A 22,495-nucleotide genomic window follows, 5' to 3' on the forward strand; every position below is an offset into this window, starting at 1 on the left:
GCATCCTCTCTCTCTCTGCTTTTGCTAATCTAGCTAAAAAGCGTTTTCAATTTTATCTTTTCTGAAAACCGACTCTTAGTTTCACTGATCTTTTTTTTTCTATTGTTTTTTTCTCATCTCTGTTTATTTACGCTCTAATCTCTGTCGTTTCCTCCCTTCTGCCAAGTTTGGCCTTAGTTTATTTTTCATTTTCTCTTTCATCGAAAAAGGTTGTTTGATATCTGTTTGCTTTCTTAATGTTGCCACTTATTGCTATGAAATTCCCTCTTAGACCTGCTTTTCCTGCATCCCATATGTGGTGGTATGTTATATTTTCATTTTCATTTGTCTTGAGATGCTTCCTGAGTTCCTTTTGAGTTTTTCTCTGACCCGTCAGTTGTTGAAGAGTGTGTTGTTTAATGTCCACATGTTTGTGAATTTTCTAGTTTTCTTCCCGTTAATGGTTTCTCGTTTCATACCGCTGTGTTTGGAAAAGATCTGGATACTATATCTGTCTTCCCAGATTTGTTCCAAGTTTGCTCTGTGGCCCAACAAAGGATCTGTCCTGGAGAATGTGCCGTGCACACTTGAGAACGTGTATTCTGGTGCTGTTGGGTAGAATGTTCTGTCTGTGTCTGTGAGGTCCACTTGGTCTGTAGTCCTTCAGGTCTCGTTCCCTTATTAATTTTCTGCCTGGATGATCTGCCCAGCGTTGAAAGTGGGGTGTTAAAGTCCCAACTGTTACCGTATTGCTGACTCTTTCTGCCTTTAGTTGTGTTAATATTCGCTTCCCATATTTAGGTCCTGTGGGGTTGGATGCGTATGTTTACAATAGTTACCTCTTCTTTTTGAATTACCCCTTTATCACCACATGGGGACCCTCTTCGTCTCTCCTGACAGATTTGGACCGAAAGTCCGTGTTATCTGATACCAATATGGCCACCTCTGCTCTCTTGGTTTCCATTTGCAGGGAATGTCTCCTTCCATCCCTCTCTCCCAGCCTGTGTGCCCTTAACACTGAAGTGAGTCTCTTGCAGGCAGCCTATCGGGTTGTGTGTCGTCAGCATAAATGATCATGTCCACTTCTGCCATTTCCTGTCCCCGCTAACCGTTGTCTGCATTTACTGCTCTAGGCGACAACATGTACAGCTGTGAACGGTGTAAAAAGTAAGTGTGTGTGTGTCCCGGGGCCTCTCCCCAGCTTCCCATTCCGACCCCTCCGTCCGTCTGTGTCCCGCGTACTTCCCCTGCTCGCCCGGGGAGTTTGACCCTGACCTCACAGACGTGCCCCTGTTGGGAGGGTGCCGCTCTACCCCCACACCCGGACACTCACCGCTTCTCGCCCGTTGTCCCTGCCAGGCTGCGGAACGGGGTGAAATACTGTAAGGTCCTGCAGCTGCCCGAGGTGAGTGGAGCAGCCCCCCCCGCCCCCGCCACTGCCTGTCACTGAGCATCCTTCCTCCCCCAAGAAGCCCGGGGCTGGGGAGAGTTGACCACTTCAGGGGGGAGTCCACTGCTTTGGCTGAGAGGCCTGCTGGGAGGGGTCTGGACAGCGACGTGGGCCCTCCCTCAGCTCCTCCCGCACTGTGCCAGTCCCAGTGGGACTGGGGCGGGCGTGGGGCGGAGGGTGCCACCCCGGGGAAGGTGGGTGTGCGGGGAGGCCTCTCTGGGGGAGTCGGTCTGAGTGGGCCCTGAGCGCGGGGGCTGTCTGGGCCTCGTGGGGGTGAGGGGGGAAGGAGCCGGTGGGCAAAGCTCCGAGGCAGGAACGGGCTCACTGAAACCCGGAGCAGAGAGGAGCGGTGCCCGAGAGGCGGGAGCTCGGGGCCGTGCCGAGCAGGTTTGGGACGCCCGTCTCGGCAGCCGGTGCCGTCGGCGTGGCCCTGCCGTCACCCGTGCCTCTGCTCGTGCCTTGCGGCGAGTCAGCTCGGCTCCCGCGCGGGGCTCTTCCCTTTTCCAGGCGGCTCAGTGGGTGTGACCCATCCACCCGCCTGGGCCTCTGGAAGGCTCCAGCTGCTAGGTTCCTTGTTTTCACCTGAACGGCAAGACCCGAGTGGACCGAACAGCGGGCTGGCGGGTGTCCCAGAGCCTAGCCTCGAGACCCCGCCTGGTTACCGGGGCTCGCAGGGCCCCAGCCAGCCCCGTCTGGAGGGACCGACACCTGCCCCGGTCCCCGCAGATCCTGTGCATCCACCTGAAGCGCTTTCGGCACGAGGTCATGTATTCGTTCAAAATCAGCAGCCATGTCTCCTTCCCCCTCGAGGGACTTGACTTGCGTCCATTCCTTGCCAAGGAGTGCACGTCGCAGATCGCCACCTACGACCTCCTCTCTGTCATCTGCCACCACGGCACAGCAGGCAGTGAGTCCGGCCACCCCTGCGCCTCCCCGTCCCCGTCCCCTAGGCCACCCGTGACCCGCCCACCCCTCCCGCCGCAGGTGGCCACTACATCGCCTACTGCCAGAACGTCATCAACGGGCAATGGTACGAGTTCGATGACCAGTATGTCACTGAGGTCCACGAGACGGTGGTGCAGAACGCCGAGGCCTACGTCCTCTTCTACAGGTGGGGGCCCTGGGCGGGCCGTCGGGGTAGAGCTGGTGACCTGCGGGCCTGGGCGTCCCGCCCCTGGCCCCTGGGGCTTCCGTCAGGGTGGGTGGGGCCTGGAAGGGCTCTAGACTCGGGCAGCAAGGGTTTCAGTTTGGAAGAAAGAGCCCTGTGGCCACCGCGGGAAAGTGGGAAGCCCAAGAAGTTGAGTTTGGGTCTTCCGTGGTGGTCCCGTGGGAGGGGACGGTGGCCGGAACTCTGGCAGGGGTGGGGCTCAGGCAGGGGGAGTGGCGGTAGGTGGCCCCGAGCACACCCCTGCCAGCTGTGGCTGGTGCCCCTGCATGGAGTGAGCCCAGGCACAGCTGCGCGCAATTCTCCTGCCCCAACCCCCTCCCACCTCTGCCCTACCCCCACCCCACCCACCCTCGCCTCACCCCTGCCCCAGGAAGAGCAGCGAGGAGGCTGTGCGGGAGCGGCAGCAGGTGGTATCCCTGGCCGCCATGCGGGAGCCCAGCCTGCTGCGGTTCTACGTGTCCCGGGAATGGCTTAACAAGTTCAACACCTTCGCGGAGCCGGGGCCCATCACCAACCACACCTTCCTCTGCTCCCACGGAGGTGAGGGCGCCTTCTCTGCGGCGGGGGCACGGGGCGGGCGGCCAAGCCCCCAGCTCCCCGTCCCTCTGCCTTCCTCCCCAGGCATCCCGCCCAACAAATACCACTACATCGACGACCTGGTAGTGATCCTGCCCCAGAACGTCTGGGAGCACCTCTACAACAGGTAGGTGCCGTGCCTGCCTCTTCGGGGCGGGCAGCCTGCCCCCGTCCGGGCCCGGCGCTCGGCGGGGCAGGGAAGGAGCTCCGGGAACGGACGCCACCGTGGGCCCCACGCCGCCCTCCACTCCGGGCAGAGCCGCACAGAAGCGGCTGCAGGGGCTTCCCTGGCACACGAACTGCAGGGAAAAAGACACCGGTGGGCATCCAGCTGGATCCTTCCGGTCAGGAGGGACAAAACCGGCTCAAGCAAAAGCAAGCATGTTGGTCCCTGTCACAGATAGTCCTGGGAGCGCCGGCTTGGGGCAGGCCCGGCTCGGGGGGCCTTCAGGCCCAGGTGGTTCTGCGGACCAGGTGGGCAGGACATGCCATACCCAGCACGTGCTCAGACGGGTCGGGACAGGCTTTGCCCCGGCCGCTGGCAGGTCAGGCGCGGACTCTGTCCGGTTGCAGGAGGGCAGCCCCACAGGGAGATGTGTCCCCATATCCCGTGGAGCTCCACCCTCCTGCCCGCAGAGGGACAACCTTCTGCGTCCCTTTGACATCGTCCCCGGGGTCTGGCCGGGTGGGCTCTTGGCCACAAGGGCTCCCGCCCAGCAGCCAAGAGAGGAAGCGAGAACGTTAATCCCTCCAGCCATTAAACATCTGTTTGTGACACACCTGTGCCAGGGCAGGCCCTGTGTCGGGTGCCGTGGGCGTGCTGGCACACGGGTGCCCTTGCCAGACTGGTAAGGAAGACAGAAAAGCGAACGGGCTGTGCACAGGGCACCCGGGGTTGCAGCGTTGGGGAGCCTCCCCAGAGGAGCAGAAACCCACCACGTGGAGGGCGGTCATGGCTCTCTGGCAAGTTCTGCTGCCTCCCCTGCTGGAACCCGCCCCTCAGGGCTCGCGCTCTCTCTCTCCCTCTCCGCTCCCCCCTCCTGGCCCTCCCTCCCGGTGCAGGTTTGGGGGCGGCCCTGCCGTGAACCATCTGTACGTGTGCTCCATCTGCCAGGTGGAGATAGAGGCACTGGCCAAGCGCAGGCGGATTGAGATCGACACCTTCATTAAGGTGCGTGCGGGTGGGGGTGGGGCGCCTCCAGCCTCCGCTGGGGCCACGCGGGGATTTGGGGACTGAAGAGCCGCGTGCAGCCAGGCTCCATCTGGAAGACACGTTCTGTGGGGAGAACAGAGTGGCCAGAGGCCTGGCCAGACATTTAAGATTTTACCAGCAGGAGGGCGGGGTTCAGGAGGCTCAGGTCCATCCGCCGGGTGTGCTGGTAAGCCACGGGCACTGTGGCTTGGGGCTGGATGGCTCTTTGTCGTGGGGACTGGACTGCGGGTGACAGGACAGTTAGCATCCCTGGCCGCCTCCATGCCAGCCACATGAAAATGACCTCCAGACACTGGCAGTGTCCCTTCCCCCTCCCACTGAGAACCATGGTTCTACCAACTGACCCCGAAAGGGGTGTTAAGTGAAAAAAATCAGGTGGCAAAACAGGACCCAGGACGATGCCGTGTAGGAAAGGGGCTTGTGCAGTGTGGTGCTGGGGCCCCGGGCACACCCCGGCCCCGGGGCTGTTCAGAACAGGCGACCGGGGGCCATCCATCATCCGGTAGCAGACGCGTAGGTGAAAGACGTTAAAGGACACTGCGCTCTGTGCCCACGAGAAAACACGTCAGGATGGTTAACGAGGGAGCGAGCAGCCGCAGTCCGTGAAGTGCGGGAGAACCGCATCTGCGTGCCTTCTCCCTTGGATCGAAGTCCTTGAAGAGAGATCGGGGTGGCGGGGCCGCGGGGGGATGTTCCTCGGAGCTCGTCTGGGGGCCCCGCGGTTTCTACCTGGAGGATCTGGTGTTTTCTGAGAGTGGAGGGTGCGGGTTGGCGGGGTGCTGGGACCATCCCGCTGACCCTCCCCTCTGCTCCCCCGGCCGGCCCAGCTCAACAAAGCCTTCCAGGCCGAGGAGTCCCCCAGCGTCATCTACTGCATCAGCATGCAGTGGTTCCGGGAGTGGGAAGCCTTTGTCAAGGGCAAGGACAATGGTGAGTGGAGCACTGGCCTGGCACTCCGCCCACCCGCCGGGAGGGCCCTGGGGCTTCAGATCTGTGGGGAGGGCCCCAGGAGGCGGGAGAGGGGGTGCCTGGGGTGGTCGGTGGCTGCCTAGCAGGTTTAGGCTAGTGCCTGCCTCCTGGAGGACTGGAGAGCACGGGTGTTATTCCAGCCCGGCACGCTGGGGTCTCTGTCCCCACCGGGCTAGCCTGCAGGGGCCAGACCACCCAGTGTCCTGGAGCCACGCCTTCTTGCTGTAGTGGGAGAGAAGCCGTCTGGCTCCGCCCCTTCCCTCCCCTTCTCTCCTGTTCTCCCGTCCCTGCTGGTGCCCAGAGGAGGCCGTTCTTTCCTCCTGCCAGGCCCTTTCCTTTGAGGGTTCTCTTGCCCTAAATACTAGCTTTTAGTGGATAGATGGCTTCAAGCTCTTAGGAAAGACAGTGGACACAGTGTCCTCTGACCCCATGACTTACAGAGGCGGAGACAGGCCCCATCACAAGGCAGCTCCCAGAGCCCTCTGCAGTCCCCTGCAGTCAGAAACAGCCGAGCCTGAGCCCTGGCCTGCCTGCGGCCACCCTCACCACCCTCAAGCCCCACACTTGGGCTCCCAGACCGGGGCTTGGGGACCTGGCAGGGCCGGCAGAGCCAGTGGGTTCTGTGAATGGGACATTTGCCTTTCAGGGCATAAGCTCCAGCCAGGACTCCGGGAAAGGGGAGGGAGGGAGGGACCTCACCGCTGTCCAGCCCGTGCCAGGCGGCAAGGTCCCAGGGACACCCCGAGGCCTCCCTAGTGTTGGTGGAGGCAGTCGGGCTTGGCTCTGATGGAGAAACGGGCTCTGGAGCTACAGCCCTACCTCCGGGCCCAGCCTTATTCCTGCCAGCTCTTACCTGGGCTGTTACTTCCCCTGCTTCTGTGACAGCTCTCAGATCAGGTGGTCGAGGCTTCCGTGAGGTTTCGGGAAGGGTGCTCGGCGCGTGGCAGCTGCCGTCCACAGTGAGGGGTCTGAAACTAGCTTGTGGGTCCCTGAAGTCCCCCGTGCGGCCTCCAGGGATGCTACGAGTCCCTTCTGGCTCTCAGACTTCCCCGCACGAGCACACACCTGCCCCTGGAAGGACGTCACACTGACCCCCTGCGGCCCGGACAGCCTCTCGGGGGCCACAGGTGTTGGAGTGACACCTTGAGAATGGCTCTTACCTGTTGAGAGGCGGAGGGCGGGGGGTGGGGGGGGCTGGGGTTTCTTCCCGCCGCTGCAGAGGCCCAGAGGTGCTGAGCCTGAGCTGTTTCTGTTCCAGAGCCCCCCGGGCCCATTGACAACAGCAGGATCGCACAGGCCAGGGGAAGCGGCCACATTCAACTGAAGCAGGGTGAGTTTCGCCGGCTCCAGCCCTGGCCTTCTGGGCCAGCCGGGCTCCCCCCCCATCCCCGCCCCCCAGCTGCCAGTCACAGTCTTCCCAGGAGCCCCCGCCGCTCACACCCATGCCCTGTGTCGGCCTCCACCTGCCCTTTGTGTGAACCCCATACCTCCGGAAACGGGGCGCAGAGATGCACCCTCTGGGGTCCTGAGAGCACAGACGTCCTGCTGGGGCATCCTGGATTTGCATTTCACCGCTTTGCACGGAAACGCATAGTTGCGCTCCCTCCCTTTCGGGGCCTGCACCTCCCGGAGCCCCCACTGCCGAAGACCATGCGTCATCAAGGGAGTGAGGGGGCAGACGTGAGCCCGGCCCCGACCCGGTGCCCTCTTGGGCCCTGCAGGAGCTGACTATGGGCAGATTTCGGAGGAGACCTGGGTCTACCTGAACAACCTGTATGGCGGTGGCCCCGAGATCGCCATCCGACAGAGTGTGGCCCAGCTCCAGGACCCAGAGAGCTTACACGGGGAGCAGAAGATCGAAGCCGAGACCCGGGCAGTGTGACTTGGTGGGCCAGTCTGTAAGTCCCCTTCCTTTCCAGAGACCCTCTCGTGTCCCTGGCGTGTTGGAAGAGTGCGTCCCCGAACACACCTTCCGGGAGGCTGTTGGGAGAAACCCTCCCGTGGGCCCTGCCGGGCTGAGTGCCCCAAGTGTCCCCACAGGCCCCTGCCTTCGCCCTCCTCCCGGCAGAGGGCGCGTTTGTACCCCGAAGACGGGCCGGCCACTTTGGAAACCCAGATGTGTAAAGAGGAAGAAAAGTTGTTTCGGTTCAAGCGAGTCGTGCCACAACCGGGAAACGCATCCACCGCGGGCTGTTCAAACGGCCGAGGCTCGGCGACATTCGTTAACTTGGGTGTCCATCCCCGTGTGCCACAAGCGTTGTGTCCCCAACCCGCCCTCCGCTAACTCGGGCCCAGCTTTTGTCCCTGGGGCTCGCAGTCAGGGGCCGTGGCCGTCCAGCACCCGGACTCACAGCCCAGGGCTGGGGAGCAGGGTGCCGAGCACGCGAGGTCGGGGTGCGGGGGCCAGCTCCTCCCTGGGCCCCGCTTCGCCCGACTCCGTGGTCACAGACAGGCTCCTGAGTCCCACACTGCTGTCAGCGTTTCTCCTGCACACTAACGACTCTGGACTCACACGTGATCGGGATCCGGGGTGGGGGTAGGATTTGTCAGTAGAGATGGTTTCTGGAGGCAGCTCCGTCCCTGTGCTGCCCCATGGATTGGCTGGAGCTTGCCCCCACCAGGGAACCGGATGATGAGACAGAGGTCATCTGTCTCTTGCTGCTCACGCGGCTTCCCTGGGGGCTGGCGCTAGAAAACACAAGCTACCCCTTTCTCCCCGCACTGTTGCGCGCCCGTCGTGGAAGTATGTTCTGGATGCCGAGCGGGGCCACGGCTGGGGCGGTCGGGGTGAGCACGGGGGGCCTGGGTCTTGCTTCCCGCGGCACTGAAGCCCCTGGACGAAGCAGCTGGGGTGGCTGCCCCGGGGCCAGAGGGAGTGGGGGATGGGGAAGGGGTCCTGGAACCGAAGCCCCCACACGCCGTGGCCTTCAGTCTCCGTAGAAGCAGATGTCGGTGGAACTGCCAGGCCGTTCAGGCAGAGCCCCGAGGCTCTCGAAGCTGAAGCTCGCAGCTCGCTCCTGCCGTCTCTACCTGGCTCCTTCCCCACCGAGGCAGCATGTGATCAAAGAACCAGCCGCTGTGGCATCCCTTGACCTTTGTCACAGTCTTCAGAGAGCCGCAGCGGCCACCACGCCTCAGAGCCGGGCGGCCGCACGTCACCCTGGCCGGGACGCACAGATTCCGCGCCAGGTTGTGAGCTCGCCCCGGGTCTGCGCGGCCTCGTTTGTGTCCAAAATGTCATAATAAATACGTATGCGTCCCCCACAGCCCACGCTGTCGTCTGTGCGTCCGCGCGGGGGGTCGGGGGGTTGCGGAGCCGGGGTGATGGGCGTCACCGATAGCTGTGCCAGCGGGGCCTCCGCGTGGCTCTGAACCAGTGTCTGGAAGCCGCAGGAGCGGAAGAGGAAGAGGAGTCTGCCTACGCGTGCCGGCCTTTCCCGGCCCCAGAGAAGCAGGGGTGGGGGCCGGGGGGGGGGGGCGGGTGTCGAGGCCCCGCATCCCACAGGCCGGTTCCCTCCTGGCGCTGCGCCCTGGCCACTCCGAGTAACCCCGCACCGAGCAGGGGCCGCCCTCCCTGGGCCGGGCAAGGCCGCCTCGCAGCCCCGGGGACCTTTCCCTCGGCGCACGGCCGACATTGTGCCGGCGTCACTGCATCGCGGTAGCCAGTGTCCAGCTCCCTGACGTTTAGTGACGCTCGTGTTTTATTTGCCCCACGGTTTGGGGTGGTTTTGTTGCTACTCCCTGGGGTCTGGTGGGGAGAGAAGAATTGGCGGTTTTTATGTGTTAACTTGAAACACACATGCTCGTGAGATCCCCTCACACGTGAGTGTGCAGAAGCGTGTTCAGCGCCGAGAACGGTTCCTCGGCGTCACCATCACCGGTCCCCATGGACTGCTGTGGGTCCCTCCTGAGCACGCCTGCCACCTCGCCCCACCCCAGAGGTAGCCCCTGGCCTCGGTGGCCGCGTGCGTCTGTGTCTAAGCAGTATCTTTAGCTTTGCTCGCATTGGAATGCCGTCTACACAGAATTCCCATGGTGCAGATTTCACGACTGGCTTTTCTTGCTTACCTTGGAGGATGAGAGTGAACCAGTTCTGTTGATTCGGAGTTCTGGAGACACTCAGTCACTGGACTACAGGAAGGTGGGGGAGAGATTGGGAGGTACCCCTGGGCCTGAAAATGCTTTACATCTTCCCTCGAAGCACCAGGCTTTGGGACGCTGGGCTGGTTCAGTCCGTTCAGCGTCCGTCTCTTGGTTTCGGCTCAGGTCATGATCTCACGGCTCGTGAGATTGTGCCCCGAGTTAGGCTCTGCGCTGACAGCCTGGAACCTGCCGTCTCCGCCTGTGGATTCTCTCTCTCTCCCTCTCTCTGCCCCTCCCCCACTTACACACAGGCACTCTCTGTCTCTCTCCAAATAAATAATCTTAAAAAGAAACACCAGGTTTTAAGTGGCTCGGCCAAACTTAAAGGTGCTGGGATCCGGAGACAAAAGAGACTGTGGATGTTCACCCCACGGACTGCGGACTGGGTGGGGACGGGAAGCACCCACGGGGCAGGGCAGCAGGGGAGGCCCCTTCCTGTCTTTCCCTCCTGCCAGCTCCCCCCTGTCGGGCTGCTCGCTTAGGCTGGGACTGGGCCTCACTCCAGCAGCACCTTTTAGAGGAGCCAGAGCCACGGCCCGGCCGGGGAGTGTGCGGACCTGCCGTCCCATCTGCCCATGCTTCTCACGAACCCACATTCGCAAATACAAGGGCAAGGCACGGTCACCCAGGAAGCGTGGCTTCCCACCTTCGTGCTCGTTGCAGTTCCGCACAAACAAGCCTGTGGTCTTCCCCCACCTCATTTTGAGCCCCACAGAGCCTTGAGGGAAGCCAGTGGTGTTTTGGAATGGGGCCTCCCTCTGGCTGGTTTCCGTGCAGGAGAGGAGCGTCACTGCGGGGAAGGAGCAGGTGCGGGAGAAACGAACGCCCCCAGGGGGAGCTGTGGGAAGGGCAGTCCGAGCTGTGGACCAGGTGCCTTCCGGAAAGCTGTTCCAGGGGCGTGTTAGGATGCTGTCTCCAGCCCTCCCCGGGATCTGACCCCAGTGAGCAGCCTGGTGTCTGGTGAGTGGGAGCCGGCACAGGCTGGCCTGGGGGCAGTGAGAGGGTGTGCACGCTGCCGGGGGCGCCCAACGCCCCCTCCCCCTGCACCAGGCAGGATGCTGCCCGGGATCCTTCCGGCCCCTGCTGCTTCCTTCCGGGGCCAAAGAGCTGATGAAGAGAAGATCCCTGTGTTTTCTTCCACACCTTAAAAAATAAAAACAATGAGGGGCGCCTGGGTGGCTCCGTCGGTTAAGCGTCCGACTTCGGCTCAGGTCATGATCTCGCGGTCTGTGAGTTCGAGCCCCGCGTCGGGCTCTGTGCTGAGGGCTCGGAGCCTGGAGCCCGCTTCGGATTCTGTGTCTCCCCCCCGTCTCTCGGCCCCTCCCCTGCTCATGCTCTGTCTCTGTCTCTCAATAATAAATGTTTTTTAAAAATGGAAAAAAAAATGAGAAAATACAAACAATGAAATAGATAATAAATCAGGGCCTCATGGCTGTAAGCTCCCGACACATCCAAAGTGGCTGCTGAGGGCGGCTTCACAGACTTCACCCTTTAATCCCTGGTCTGAGAGGGTGCTGGCCACAGGCTTACTGCCTCAGGAAAGAGCAGCGGAGGCCAGGGAGGGAAGGGGAGGCCTCCTCCAGCGGGGGACAGGACTTCCCCGCAGCTCAGGGCACGGGGACGTGCGTCCCAGGAAGCTAGGCTGGCCTCCCTCCTTCAGCCCCGGTTCAGAGCTGGATCTCCAGGCTGTCCCGTGGGGCGGACTCCAGGGATCTCTTTTGCTTTAATAAGAGAGAGAGAGAGAGAGAGAGACCCTCGAGCCCCTGGCTCAGCCCACCTCCATCGTATTGCCCGTTACCGGGTCCCCCGCCAGGGGGCGTCCTTCCCCTGACGCGCTGACCCCCCTCTCCCGCTAGGGGTCGCCCCCGCCTCTGCGGCCGCGATGCCGGGCCTGGGTGCGGCCGGCGCGGCGCCGGGGAGGCCGGGTGAGGCCCCCACCGGCCCGGAGAGGCCCGGCCCCGCCCCCGCAGACTCCCGGCCCCAGCGGGGCAGCCTGACCGACGGGTCCGCTGCCTCCTGAGTCAGGAGCTCCGGCTTTAAAGTCCAGTCACACCGGGGCTGGGGCAGGAGGCCAAGGCCCCAGGGAGGGCCGGCCTCTTATTGGTGGCCTCACCTCCCACCCCGCAGCCGCTTGGCGCCTGCGAGGCTGCCCCTGCTCACGCTCCGCGTTGCTGTTTCCCTCCCTCCCGAGAATGTTCTCCGAACATGGCTCGGAGGAGCCTTAGGGCCTCAAGAGGTGTGGGCACAAACCGCTGTACCTCCCCCCGCAGAGCCTGGGGCCGGATTCTCTGCGCCGGTAGGGACCCGGCCTCCCGCCGCGCACATCCTGTGCGTGCAGGCCTGGGCCTCCACCCTGCGATGTCGCACGCCATCTGCGGCCCCACAGAAGCCAAACTAGCCAGGGGGTGCGTCCGGGCACTTGCACTTGACACAGCAGAGCGTCAATGAACCAACGGCAAACTTGCCCCATTTTCCCAGCCCCCCCCCCCCCCCCCGCCACCATAGGATCCCTGAAAACCTGTAGCTTCAAGTGCATAAAAAACAAACTTCCTGCTCCTAAGGAGCCTCCCCAGATCCCTGGACTGAATCAACTTGAATCTCTCATCACAATGTCCCCGACAGGCAGCTTTTCCCCCAGCGGGTGGGGGGATGGTCAGAGCGAGCCCGGCCCCAGTCTCGATGGCTACCACGGCTACGTGACTCGTCTTGGGTTCACACAGTAAATCAGCGAGGTGCGGACGGGCCCAGCCGCCTCCGCCCCCAGCCCAGGGGCCCTGCCTGCTTCCGTGACCCGGGTCACCCCGCCAGTACAACAAAAACAGTCCCGTGACAACGTAACAGAGGTTATACTTTTATTTAACATTTAAGAGGGTTAACGTATAGTTACAAGGTCAATATAAGCCTTCCAATGGAAGCACTTTATTTGGTTTAATTCCATCTCCAGAGACAAATGGGCAGTTCCAGAACCTTCACAATGGCAATGGGCCGTTACAACACTTGAGATGCCTCCAAAGCTTAGAATTAGTGCGGCGCGCACAAATAAACTAAAAAGTTTAAAGGTGCTCAACGTCAGGTTAAAATAGAATTTTGGATCACTCTCTAAATAAGTTTGTTTTTGTTTTTGTTTTTTTAATGATAGAAGAAGCACAAGGAGGCAGAGGCATGAGGAAGTATGAAACCAAGATTTCTGGAAAAATACTTAGCATCGATGTAACTTTTTTTTTTTTTCCACGTTCAGTAAACTTTCTCCTGTAATTACAGATGTCACCAGAAGGCATTAGGGGGCCCCTGTGCTACAGCTCATCTGGCCTGAGCCTCACAGCCTGGAAGCTTCGAGGCGAGCGCCATCAAAATCCAAAGGAAAATCCCATTACGGCTTTCCATACCTTTTTATCCTGCAAAGGAGAAACGGGGTAAATGACAAGTTCCTGTCTTTCGTTTCGTTTTTAGGTCATTGTCAGGGCAGGCTCCTTAAAACTTAGTCATTCTTACGACAACAGTATTCTAGCATCGGCAGGGAAACCACAGGCATCGCGGGTGCGGGGCGGGGAGGCCGGGAAGCAGGTCGGAAATTCCGCGTCTCTACCCTACCTGAACGCGTCCGTAAGAATAGATAGATGAGCTCCCAGTAGGACTCCCAGAGTAAACGATACGTCTCAACTATCACATAATAACTTATTTCCTTTGATGAGCTCGGCCTCACAGCGCAAACCCCACGCCGAACACTGAGAAGTGCTTACGATGCATTCTTTTTTGGACGCAGGTGGTACAGAAGGAAGGAAGGGGGGGAGGGGAAGGCGCAGGGGGTACAAGATACGAGTATATTCTATATCGGGTTTAACAGACATGAAAAGGACAAATCACTGCAGCTTCTACCGTATCCCCTATGTTGCCAGAAATGAATCTGTTCTGACCCGGGATGTGAAAGATGCAATGCACATGCGTTACCGAGGCTCTCGAATCGATTTAAAAAACCATTAGCGTCTTCTGTGGGGTGGAGAGTGGTCAGCTTGGCCTGGTAAGATTCAGAAGTTCCTGGGGACACCCGGTCACCCGGCGGCTGGAGAAGCCGCCCGTGGAGCCCCCGGGGCCGCCCGGACTAACCGCGCACCTGTAGGTGTGCAGGGACGCAGGGGAGCCCCGGCCCCCCCCACCTTCGCCCTTTGGCCGCCTGGCTTCCGGGTCACGTGCCAAGCCAGCCCTCTCGCGAGACTGAGGAGTTGGCCACGGGTGCGCCGCCACCGTGGGGACCGGAGGCCTGCCGCCAACGTAGCAGCCTTGCGACAGCCAGTGGCCGCAGCCTCTCCGGCAGGTGATCGTCAAGCCAAGGGCGTAGCCCCCTTTAGGGACAGACAGACAGAAGGACAGAGAGACAGAAGGGGGGCGGCTCATGCTCTCTCGCTGGCTCGCCTTTAAACCCGAAGCTACTTGGGTTCACTTGCTCAACCCCGGGCGTTTGCTTGCTGGAAGTTTCTAGTCGCCGAGCCGCTCTGAGGGAGGCGTCTGGTCAACCCCGGTTTGCTGAGAGGAACCATCTTTGGGGCCGCTGGACACAGGCCCAAGCCCTTAGCACCTGCCCGTTTCTGTCCCTGTCCCTGTCCCTTCGGCTCCCAGAAGACACCCTGGTCTTAGATTCGTAAATGTCGAGAAAAATTGAGGAGGTTCGAGGCGACCGCCTAGTTACCGAAAGCCAAACGAGACAAGAAAGAGGCCCGATTTCCTTCTTGGGCTTCGGATGGGGTCTCGTCCACAGACACTCCCAGCCAGTGATTTCTCCCGACTGTTTCTGCACCAGAAAAGAAGGAACGCTGCGCTGCTCTAAGGCATGAGTGGCCACAGGCTACATGGCCTCACTTTGTCCCCAAGGATCCGCAAGGGGCGGGAAACCTCGCTCCAGAGGCAAACGCAGTCCAGTCTCCGTGGCCTGCAGAACACGTGAGAACATACAGAAGCCGGAGCCACGGGCAGCACAGGGTCTTTGGTGAGGAAAGCGCTAAAACCCTAAGACGCACATCTCGGAATTCATGGAAAGACAGGAATTTTCGCCCTGCGACCAGTTAACGCCGAGGCGAGACCCTCGTTCGTGAAGCACCAGGGTCCACAGTGCTCATTAACGAGGGAGACGACAGGGAGAAGGCGGGTGGATGCAGGCTTTTGTGCGTGGCCCCCGGGCTGGAATAGGACGTCCAGTCCAGACCTTTCCAGGCCACTGAGCACGGGCCCCAGATAAAAACGCGTGTGTGCTGAGCGTGCACGGAGGGGGGGGGGGGTGCGCGCGTGCATGCGTGTGCGTGCCCCCGTGGCCACCGTGGACGCTCTCGGGCCATGACATGTTGCAAGGGCCAGTGTTTGGGGCGAGGTGAGGACCCATAACCAGAAAAGGACCACTGAATACTCAACGGACTTGGGACACGGGAACACGTCAGTGACATTCGGGCGCTCAGTCCACCTGGTGCACACCTGGCCTTCCTTGTCCAGATTTTGTTAGTCTCCCGGGCGGGGCGGGGAGGCGACCAGTGGCAAAGTTTTCACGAAAGGCACAGTGTGAACCATGGACGGGCCAGGATGTTCCAGGTAGACTGAGGGCCGAGGCGGGAGCCCGGGGAGGGGGGGGGAACACGTGTCTAGCTGCCTTCCGTGGCCCTGTGTGTGGTGGGGACAGGGACAGACCTGCTCCCCGCAGAGGTGGCCGGACTGGGCCACGGAAGGAGCAGGGCCACGAGGGGCATGCTGTCGAAAGAAAAGAAAAAGAAAAAGGCGAGCAGCTACGTGGCGGGGGGAGGGGGGGGGGTGCGGGGGGGGGGGGAATGTCACTTCAGGCTGAGATGTCCAGGGCCACGGTCCAGCCCAGCGCGGGCGCCCAGGCCTGTGGAGACAAGCAGACCGGAGGGTTTCTCCTGGGAAGGCTCCCCGAGGCCTCTAGGAATCTACAACACAAAAAGAAAGAAAAAGACGGTTTAGAGGAAGACAGGCGGTCGGGGGGGGGCCACTCTGTTTCTCAGAATGCACCACCCGGGAGGGGGGACAGCTTCAGAACAGTGGGGCTGTCACCACAGGGCACGTCTGAGATAAGGAACTTTCACGGTTTCACTTCCCACTTTCCCTGGGGAACCCGCCTTTCCTTCAGGGGTGAACAGAGGCCCGCATGGGAGACGCTGCCCCCACCCGCCCCGACCCCCTCTTTCTAAGGGGGGGAAAAAAATGTGACCAGGTTCCCAGGAGGGCGCGAGGCATTTCAAGGCCCGGTTCTGGATTCTGTCCCCGGCTGACACTCTCTGTGCTTTACAAAAGTGTAAACTCTTGGCGAGAAAAGGAGAACCTGTCACTTTAATGTTGACTCAGCAATAAACAGTGAAAGTTCTTCATCTTGAGGGGGCAGAGGAGGAGAGAGAGAGGCGGATTCTGGAAGCCCTCGGGAGCACACAGGGCAAGAAACAGAGAAGGTGGCATCATTTTAAAGGGTGGGGGCGGGGAAGGGCAGAATTTTTAAAAAGCATTTGGCCGGAAAAGTTCCCCGTTACTGAAGACAAAAGAGTTAAACACCCGTATCACACAGAATAATTTTCTCGGAAAGGTGAAGAATCATTTAAAATACACAACACTGAGAAAAATACGTTTATTAGAGAGGCAGATACGAGGGTACAGCTGAAAGGTGCCAGACAGATTCTTTTCTTTTAGGGTAAGGAGAGCGAGACAATCATGTTGGCCGCATTCAAACAAAACTTACTCAGAGCCCAAGTGTCTACAATAAACTCAAGTGAGGAGGCAGCCGGCAGGGGGACCTAATCCTTCCGGCTTCCCCAGCGGTTACAAAAACAAAAAAGGTCATTAGGCAGCAGAATCACCAATAAAACAAACAGACAAAAGAGTAAAACGGTAAAACAACGAATTCAAGGCATCCTTTTAGTTCTTAGCATCCTTTTAGTTCTTAAATTGCAGTATATACAAATATAGTGGGGGGGGGGTCGGTGGGGGGGGAGGGGATTACGGGCATATTTAACAGAAAGCAATTAAAAAAAAAAAAACCAAACCATAAAAGAAGGTAGGTCACAATCCAACGGACCCATTGGACGCTCCTCTAGTCTAAATATGTTGGCAATCATTAAATAGTCACATAGTAGATCACACACACACACACACACACACACAAGTGCACAGGCACGAAACAGCTGCTTTGAGTTCTGGGCGTCAGGAAGCAGCAGTCCACAGGCTGGGATGGGTTTGCTGGGGGTGGGGGGGGTGGGGGGTGGGGAAGGGTGTTCTTGGGGGTCCCGACCAGATTTAGAAACCAGGTGGGGAAGACAGGCCCCTACGTATACACTAGTCACCTCTAAGTGTGCCTCTAAAATCAAAGAAAACTTCATGAACAAGCTGAGACTTGTCTTCTATTGTAGCAGATTAACTGGGCGAGTGGAAACCAGAGTCTACACTCTGGGCAGAAATGGGCATCCTGATTCTTTGAGAATCGTTGCGGGATTTCTTCTAACACCCGGTGCTGCGCTGACCGGCTTAAACGGAAGCTACAAAGTGTCACTGTGCTGTCCCCGATCCTGTGGCGGCCTCTGCTAAGGGCCTGGGGCACACAGCTGCAAATCGTGATCATTCATTTACACGCCCAAACCGGCCACCAGGCCCCCCGCAAACCAACTGAGCCATCTTCTGAATCAAATCTGCACAACCATAAGGGGGAAAAAACAAAAAAAAAGAATTCATGCCCTGTCATACTTCCCAAGGGAGGCTTCAAAAGGCTAACGTCTTGGCCATTTTAAGACTTCTTCAATGTTTAATTTGCTTCCCGCAAGCAGTTCATCGTCCGGAAATGAGTCCAGCAGCGGACAGAAAGCTTGGATTTTAGCATCTGGGGTCTCCTGTGCGCTTGGGTCCGTGCCTTCTGCTAGAATGTGCAGCAAAAGCACTCCTGTCTCCTGCCAGGTGCTGCCCCCGCCCAGGAGCTGCGGTTGCTTTTCAGATCAGCCTTATTTATTATGAAAAAAAATTTTTTTTTGGTAAAGTCAGCTGTAAATTGACTCGAGCTTATAAAAGGAGCTCACAACGTAAAAACCAGGAGCTGATTTCCCATTTAAAAGTAGGAAAGACATGAAATGGTTTTCGAAGCCAAATAAAAGGAAAATCTCAACCTGACCCCTTTATTCTGAGCTGGTTCTCTGGGATCTCAGGGTAGATTCTTGAAATGGGGACAAGCACTGGGCTCGGTACCCGTCTACGCATGTGATCAATTTCACTACCCATCTTGCCAATTTAAAAAATGCAAATCCCCATGTGACCCAGATTCCTTTCAAGACGGTGAAACGCTTTATTTTACTCCGGCCATGGTTAATTATACAAAACAAGCGAGCAATTCTCAAACAGTTGTCCGTAAATTCATATTTTGGGTCTTAAAGAATGCCAGGGATTAAAATAAAACAAAACACCTTTGAAAAGTGATTAGCCGGGGTCTGCGTGTAAGAGGCAGCTGGTGGCGAACCAGGTTCTATTTATGGCCCCACGAAGCGTGAGCTGCCTACGGCCCCCGCTTGCCACAAAGTCTCCAACAGAAATGCACTGATTTTTGTTAAGTTATCTGAACAGCACCAGGGCATCTGATGGGCTCGGTCAACCGCAGAGGGAGGATGGCAAAGTCAACCGGTTAATCGTTAACCGAGCTTTTCCGGGTTTCAGTGGGTTGTCTGGGATCACGCAGCCGTGACAGGCTCATCACAAGAAACCAATCGCGATCTTAAACGTGTTTAAGAAAAAAAGACACAACTTCTTAGTACCAACATAGGAATCTCCTCACTCTTTCCTCCAGGAGGGGGAGGTTTTAGTTCTGACTTCTTCCAAAGCGGACGACTGCAAGATCGAACTGACCAACTTGCGGAGTTCAACGTGTTAAGTTACAAAACGGAACGTCCTAGGGCAGTTCAACGGGACACAGATGCTACAAACAGGAGGGCTGAGGTCTTACGGCACCCCTCTGACGCGCGTGGACGTTTTAAACTCAGAAACGTCGACTAGAAGCTAGAAGGGCAACTTTGTTTTTCTGGATGCCTACAGGTAACTGCCAGAGGCAGGACTGTTTGTGGATTGCAAATGACAGCATCGTAAGGGGGCAGTTGGAAGCTTTCCACATAATATTTCATTAGCGAGTGAAACTTGATTATCGTCAAAACTAGCCAGGGAAAGCCGGGTGTGAGACGCCTACGTGCCCACCGCGCCCGGCCCAACGACAGCACGCACGCGGGTGTCCTCCAACGAGACTTTGAAGGACTGCCTGTAACCGTCATAGTTGTGGAGCGAGACAACGCCAACTTTTTTTAAGTTTTTTTTTTTTTTTTAAAGTTGTTATTAAATATAAGTCTTAGCACCTTTGGCATTTTTGTCCAAATAGACTTCGACGTACGAAGTGGGGACATAACCCTCTTCTTCGTTCCTCCGGATGCGGGTCCACCCGTCACCTTTGTCTTCCTCTATAACGTACAGCGTTTCTCCTTCCACTACTGAAATGGTTCCTTCATTCTGCCCTGGGGAAGCAAGATCAGAGTATTTTAGGCTTCTCGCGCCGTCCTGGTGGGGCACACAGGGGAGCCTGGCCGTGAAGAAAGGACAGCCAGCAACAGAGGCACCCACCCCCTCGCCCGTTCCCCTCCAAGGCCTCCTCCCTTGCAGAAGCTTCTAGGCCCTCCCCCCAAGGCCCTTCTCCAGTTCCTCCAGGGAGAGCCCTCCCCTCCTTCTGGGGAAGCCAGGTGTCTCCCCGGGGAAGGGGAGGGGGGCTCTTTGCGCCGCTCTTCCTCTCTCTTGCGGAGACCAAAGTCCCAAGGCTTTGATGACCCCTTTTCAGACGACATCCCGACTTCTCTTTCTCCCTTTCTGGTTCTTGTCTGGAGCGAAGGTTCCACTTCTCCCTGCGATCTGTGTCCACCTCCCTGTTGCCCTGGCACCTGAACCGCCGGGCTCACGGTTATGTTATTATTACGAATAATAGTACAAATCCCAAACCACGACTTCCTCCTCCTGCCTTCCCACTTCAGGGGGACCCCAGGAAGGCACCCTCGGGACCCCTCTCCGCTTTCGTCCCCCTCTTCGTTCCCCGCTTCCCATCAGCCAGGAGTCTGAGCGGTTGGCTGACCGCGACATCTCGGTGCCCACTCTCGAATCGCGGTCCCCAAGACCATTTGCGGGAGACAGTTGCCAAAGTCTAGCCCCCACGGCTCAAACAGCGTTCTGAGCGCAGACTGTCTGGGGCGCTGTTTACAGGGGGTGCCGTAGGGGTGGGGCCGAGGTGTGGGAACGAGGCAACATCGGCAACATTTAACCCGGTGCTTTCTTGTCACTATCAACATTTGGTCTGTGGCAAGGGAATCTGTAAGATCCCTTCGTTCCAGGGCTTCCCCAAACCAACCCGAGCTCGGATGGCTTCTTCCACAGCATCCTCGTTAGCTTTCTACAGGACATCGTTCTGGCAACGCTAGGCTAGTCTTTCTAACCCTCGTCCCTGTTCTCTGATTGGTCCTGCACGTGTGACAGTAAAGATCCTAAGGTATCAACACCCTGCTCAAATGCTTTCAATAGCTCCTCCGTTATTGCCAAGTCAAATCCAAACGCTGCTCTTACCCCCGGCCCCCCGCACAGGTACCACTTTCTCGTCTCAGATTCCCCTATTCCTAAGACCTCTAAGCTCCAGCCGCACGAGCCCATGCTTTCCTTCCCTCCCTCCCTCCGATGTACAGCAGCCTGGAGGGTTCTCTGAGTTCTCTTAAGGATGGGATCTCACCTTCACCCCCCCCCCCCACAGAGTGACTGATGTCCCCCTGTCACTCTGTACCCCTCTTCTGGTAAATGCTGCAAATGTGTATCTGCTCTCTGATCTCCGGGGGCGGATGCCAAGCCACACCCACCCACATCCCCGCCCCCCGGGGCCTTTCCGAGACAGGGGCTCCAGAAGTACTGGAAAGACAGATGAAAAATCATCATCATCCCACACTGTCTGCTGCAAGTAAACTCCACCAAAGCTGTTCGGTTGTGCGGACCGAAGGGCAAACTATACAGCAGTCAGCCACGTGATGATGACGATGACGACGGCAACTCTGAGCAGAAGGAATCTTCTAGAAAGATCTAGAAGGCTTCAGAAGAAGGTCCGGTCACAGCAGGAGGAGGGACAGCATGTGCAAGCGGGGAACCCCGTGGGGGCCATGTCACCTTCGAACGTGTAGAGGGCTTTGCAAGTCCCGATGGCAGGCAGGGGCTCCTCATCATCAAACTCGTCGTCGAAATCCGTGGCCAGCACCTTCACCTCACTCTCCTGACTCTGCTCCTCCGTGTAACTGCCATCCGGGCTGCTCAAGAAAGCAAAGCACACAGCAACTATAGCGACCGACCCCGGTGAGGGCTCCGACTCTGCCACCGAGCGAGCAACGTGCTTGCACATACACGCCCGCCCCCGCCCCCCGCTAACGAACACCATCTCGGGTCACCTCCCCCCCCCTCCCCGCCCCCCGGTCCATCCCCGCCCCACGCGGCATCAGGGACCCGAGTCGTGGCGAAAGGGCGGCTCAGGCCTCACGGGCGCTTTGGTATCAAGAAACCACCTTATGCTCCTTTCCAGCCTCCAGAATCGGGAAGCGAACACAAGCGAGATACTGTACCTCTCGCGGTCCTGAGCGCAGTTGTTGACCGTGGTCGGGTTCTGGGCCTCGTACATTCCGCTCTGGCGCCGGGCCTGATCGCCGCGCGCTGGCAGCCTGCCTTCCACCTCGGCCAGCCAGGCCTGTGAGCAAGAGTGACGAAAGGCCCTGGTCTGAGCTCAGCTCAGGGCCCGACCGTGGAGTCCTACGGCCCCACGCTGGGGTTGCCCGATGGTCACTGAAGCTGAGACTCCAGAAGGACTCCATGGGGGGAGGGGTGGCGATGGAGGGGGGGTCCCTCCAGTGTATTTGCACTTGGCTGTACCACCGCTTCTAGCTCGCCTCACCTCGGAGACGTAGAAGCAAAGGCACTGAGGCAGCTGTGACAATGGGGCGGAAAGAACACGGGACCGACCGCGGCACACTCTCGGGCTTTTTGCAAACAGCCGTGTGATTTCAGATGTGTTGCTTCCAGTTCCTTCTGGTTCCAAAATTCTGTGACCTCGAGGTCACACGGGGAAACAGGAGGATCCTGCCCCACGTAAGCAGTGACTCAGTTTGAAAGCCACGCTTCCTTTTTTTTGGGAGTATCACTCTCTTGAATAGGGAAGAAACATACATACAGGAAATCCAAAGTAGAAAAAATTGCCCTCGGCGACATTTGAAACAGGGTAAGAGAGGGGCGAGAATGAAAGTGATCAGAAAAGGAAATTTCTAGGCTCTAGAAACTCAAAAACAGTACCAACTGATGGATGGGCTCCAGGAAGAATTTTAAAAACGCCCCCGTTGACCCTTCGTGGCTGCAAATCACCTATTCTGACGGGAACGATCGGTTACTAATGTATCTTTCCGTGTTTTGTAGCCTTCACGTTTGGGGGCAAAAGAAGCCTTTGAGTGCTCCTCTCTCGGTCCTTGAAACATTTATTATTTGTATTTCCCACTCACTTCTGATCTGTGTCTCCTCCCGGTTTTCACAGACATAACCCTTTAATAACGGGGCCTTTGAAAGAACAATAACATATTGGAATTGATTTTTTTTTTTTTAAGTTTTTTTGATTCCCGGCGGTGTTGGACGATTACATTCTTCCAGTTGTTTCCATGACCAACAGAAAACGAAGCAGGATCAACTAAGGGAGGCACTTCTGGAAAAGCACTGTGGATCCCAATACGACTTTGATCGGCATCGGCTTTAGGAGACATAACGGACCGAGGGCGTGCTGAGGGGCAGAACGCTCAGTGCACGACCACTTCCTCTTACGACAACTCGAGACCCACCCCTTGAGACCCACCCCGACACCCCTGGCTGAATCTCCAGACACACTGTGACCGCGCCCCCCCCACCCCGCCCCTCCCTCCGTTTCTGTCTTTCTTTTTTT

General features: G+C 58.3%; 2 protein-coding genes across 10 annotated transcripts in view; one reads left to right on the top strand and one right to left on the bottom strand.

The window, feature by feature from the left end:
- USP20 (ubiquitin specific peptidase 20) overlaps positions 1 to 8,621 on the top strand; it is a 44,458-nt gene extending 35,837 nt beyond the window's left edge. For all 4 annotated transcript variants that reach the window (XM_047070943.1, XM_047070926.1, XM_047070949.1 and 1 more), the window contains 11 exons: positions 1,113 to 1,146; positions 1,339 to 1,384; positions 2,156 to 2,336; positions 2,414 to 2,540; positions 2,968 to 3,137; positions 3,219 to 3,300; positions 4,236 to 4,344; positions 5,214 to 5,316; positions 6,614 to 6,685; positions 7,077 to 7,253; positions 7,396 to 8,621. In XM_047070943.1, the coding sequence (XP_046926899.1) occupies positions 1,113 to 1,146; positions 1,339 to 1,384; positions 2,156 to 2,336; positions 2,414 to 2,540; positions 2,968 to 3,137; positions 3,219 to 3,300; positions 4,236 to 4,344; positions 5,214 to 5,316; positions 6,614 to 6,685; positions 7,077 to 7,237 (1,085 nt within the window). In that variant the 3' untranslated portion in view covers positions 7,238 to 7,253; positions 7,396 to 8,621. The remainder of the gene's footprint in view (positions 1 to 1,112; positions 1,147 to 1,338; positions 1,385 to 2,155; positions 2,337 to 2,413; positions 2,541 to 2,967; positions 3,138 to 3,218; positions 3,301 to 4,235; positions 4,345 to 5,213; positions 5,317 to 6,613; positions 6,686 to 7,076; positions 7,254 to 7,395) is intronic.
- A 3,715-nt stretch (positions 8,622 to 12,336) lies between these two features.
- FNBP1 (formin binding protein 1) overlaps positions 12,337 to 22,495 on the bottom strand; it is a 142,810-nt gene continuing 132,651 nt past the window's right edge. For 3 of the 6 annotated variants that reach the window (XM_047070998.1, XM_047071005.1, XM_047070970.1), the window contains 3 exons: positions 21,141 to 21,262; positions 20,695 to 20,834; positions 16,101 to 19,019 (listed from right to left, as the gene is read on the bottom strand). In XM_047070998.1, the coding sequence (XP_046926954.1) occupies positions 18,844 to 19,019; positions 20,695 to 20,834; positions 21,141 to 21,262 (438 nt within the window). In that variant the 3' untranslated portion in view covers positions 16,101 to 18,843. Of the gene's footprint in view, positions 15,426 to 16,100; positions 19,020 to 20,694; positions 20,835 to 21,140; positions 21,263 to 22,495 lie in introns of those variants that run through there. The other 3 variants (XM_047071013.1, XM_047070980.1, XM_047070988.1) reach the window with 2 other exon arrangements.

The sequence above is a fragment of the Lynx rufus genome, unplaced genomic scaffold, assembly GCF_022079265.1.
Source record: "Lynx rufus isolate CCGP_SWC_20201006 ecotype Redwood Valley unplaced genomic scaffold, mLynRuf1.p SCAF_10, whole genome shotgun sequence".
Classification (NCBI taxonomy): domain Eukaryota; kingdom Metazoa; phylum Chordata; class Mammalia; order Carnivora; family Felidae; genus Lynx; species Lynx rufus.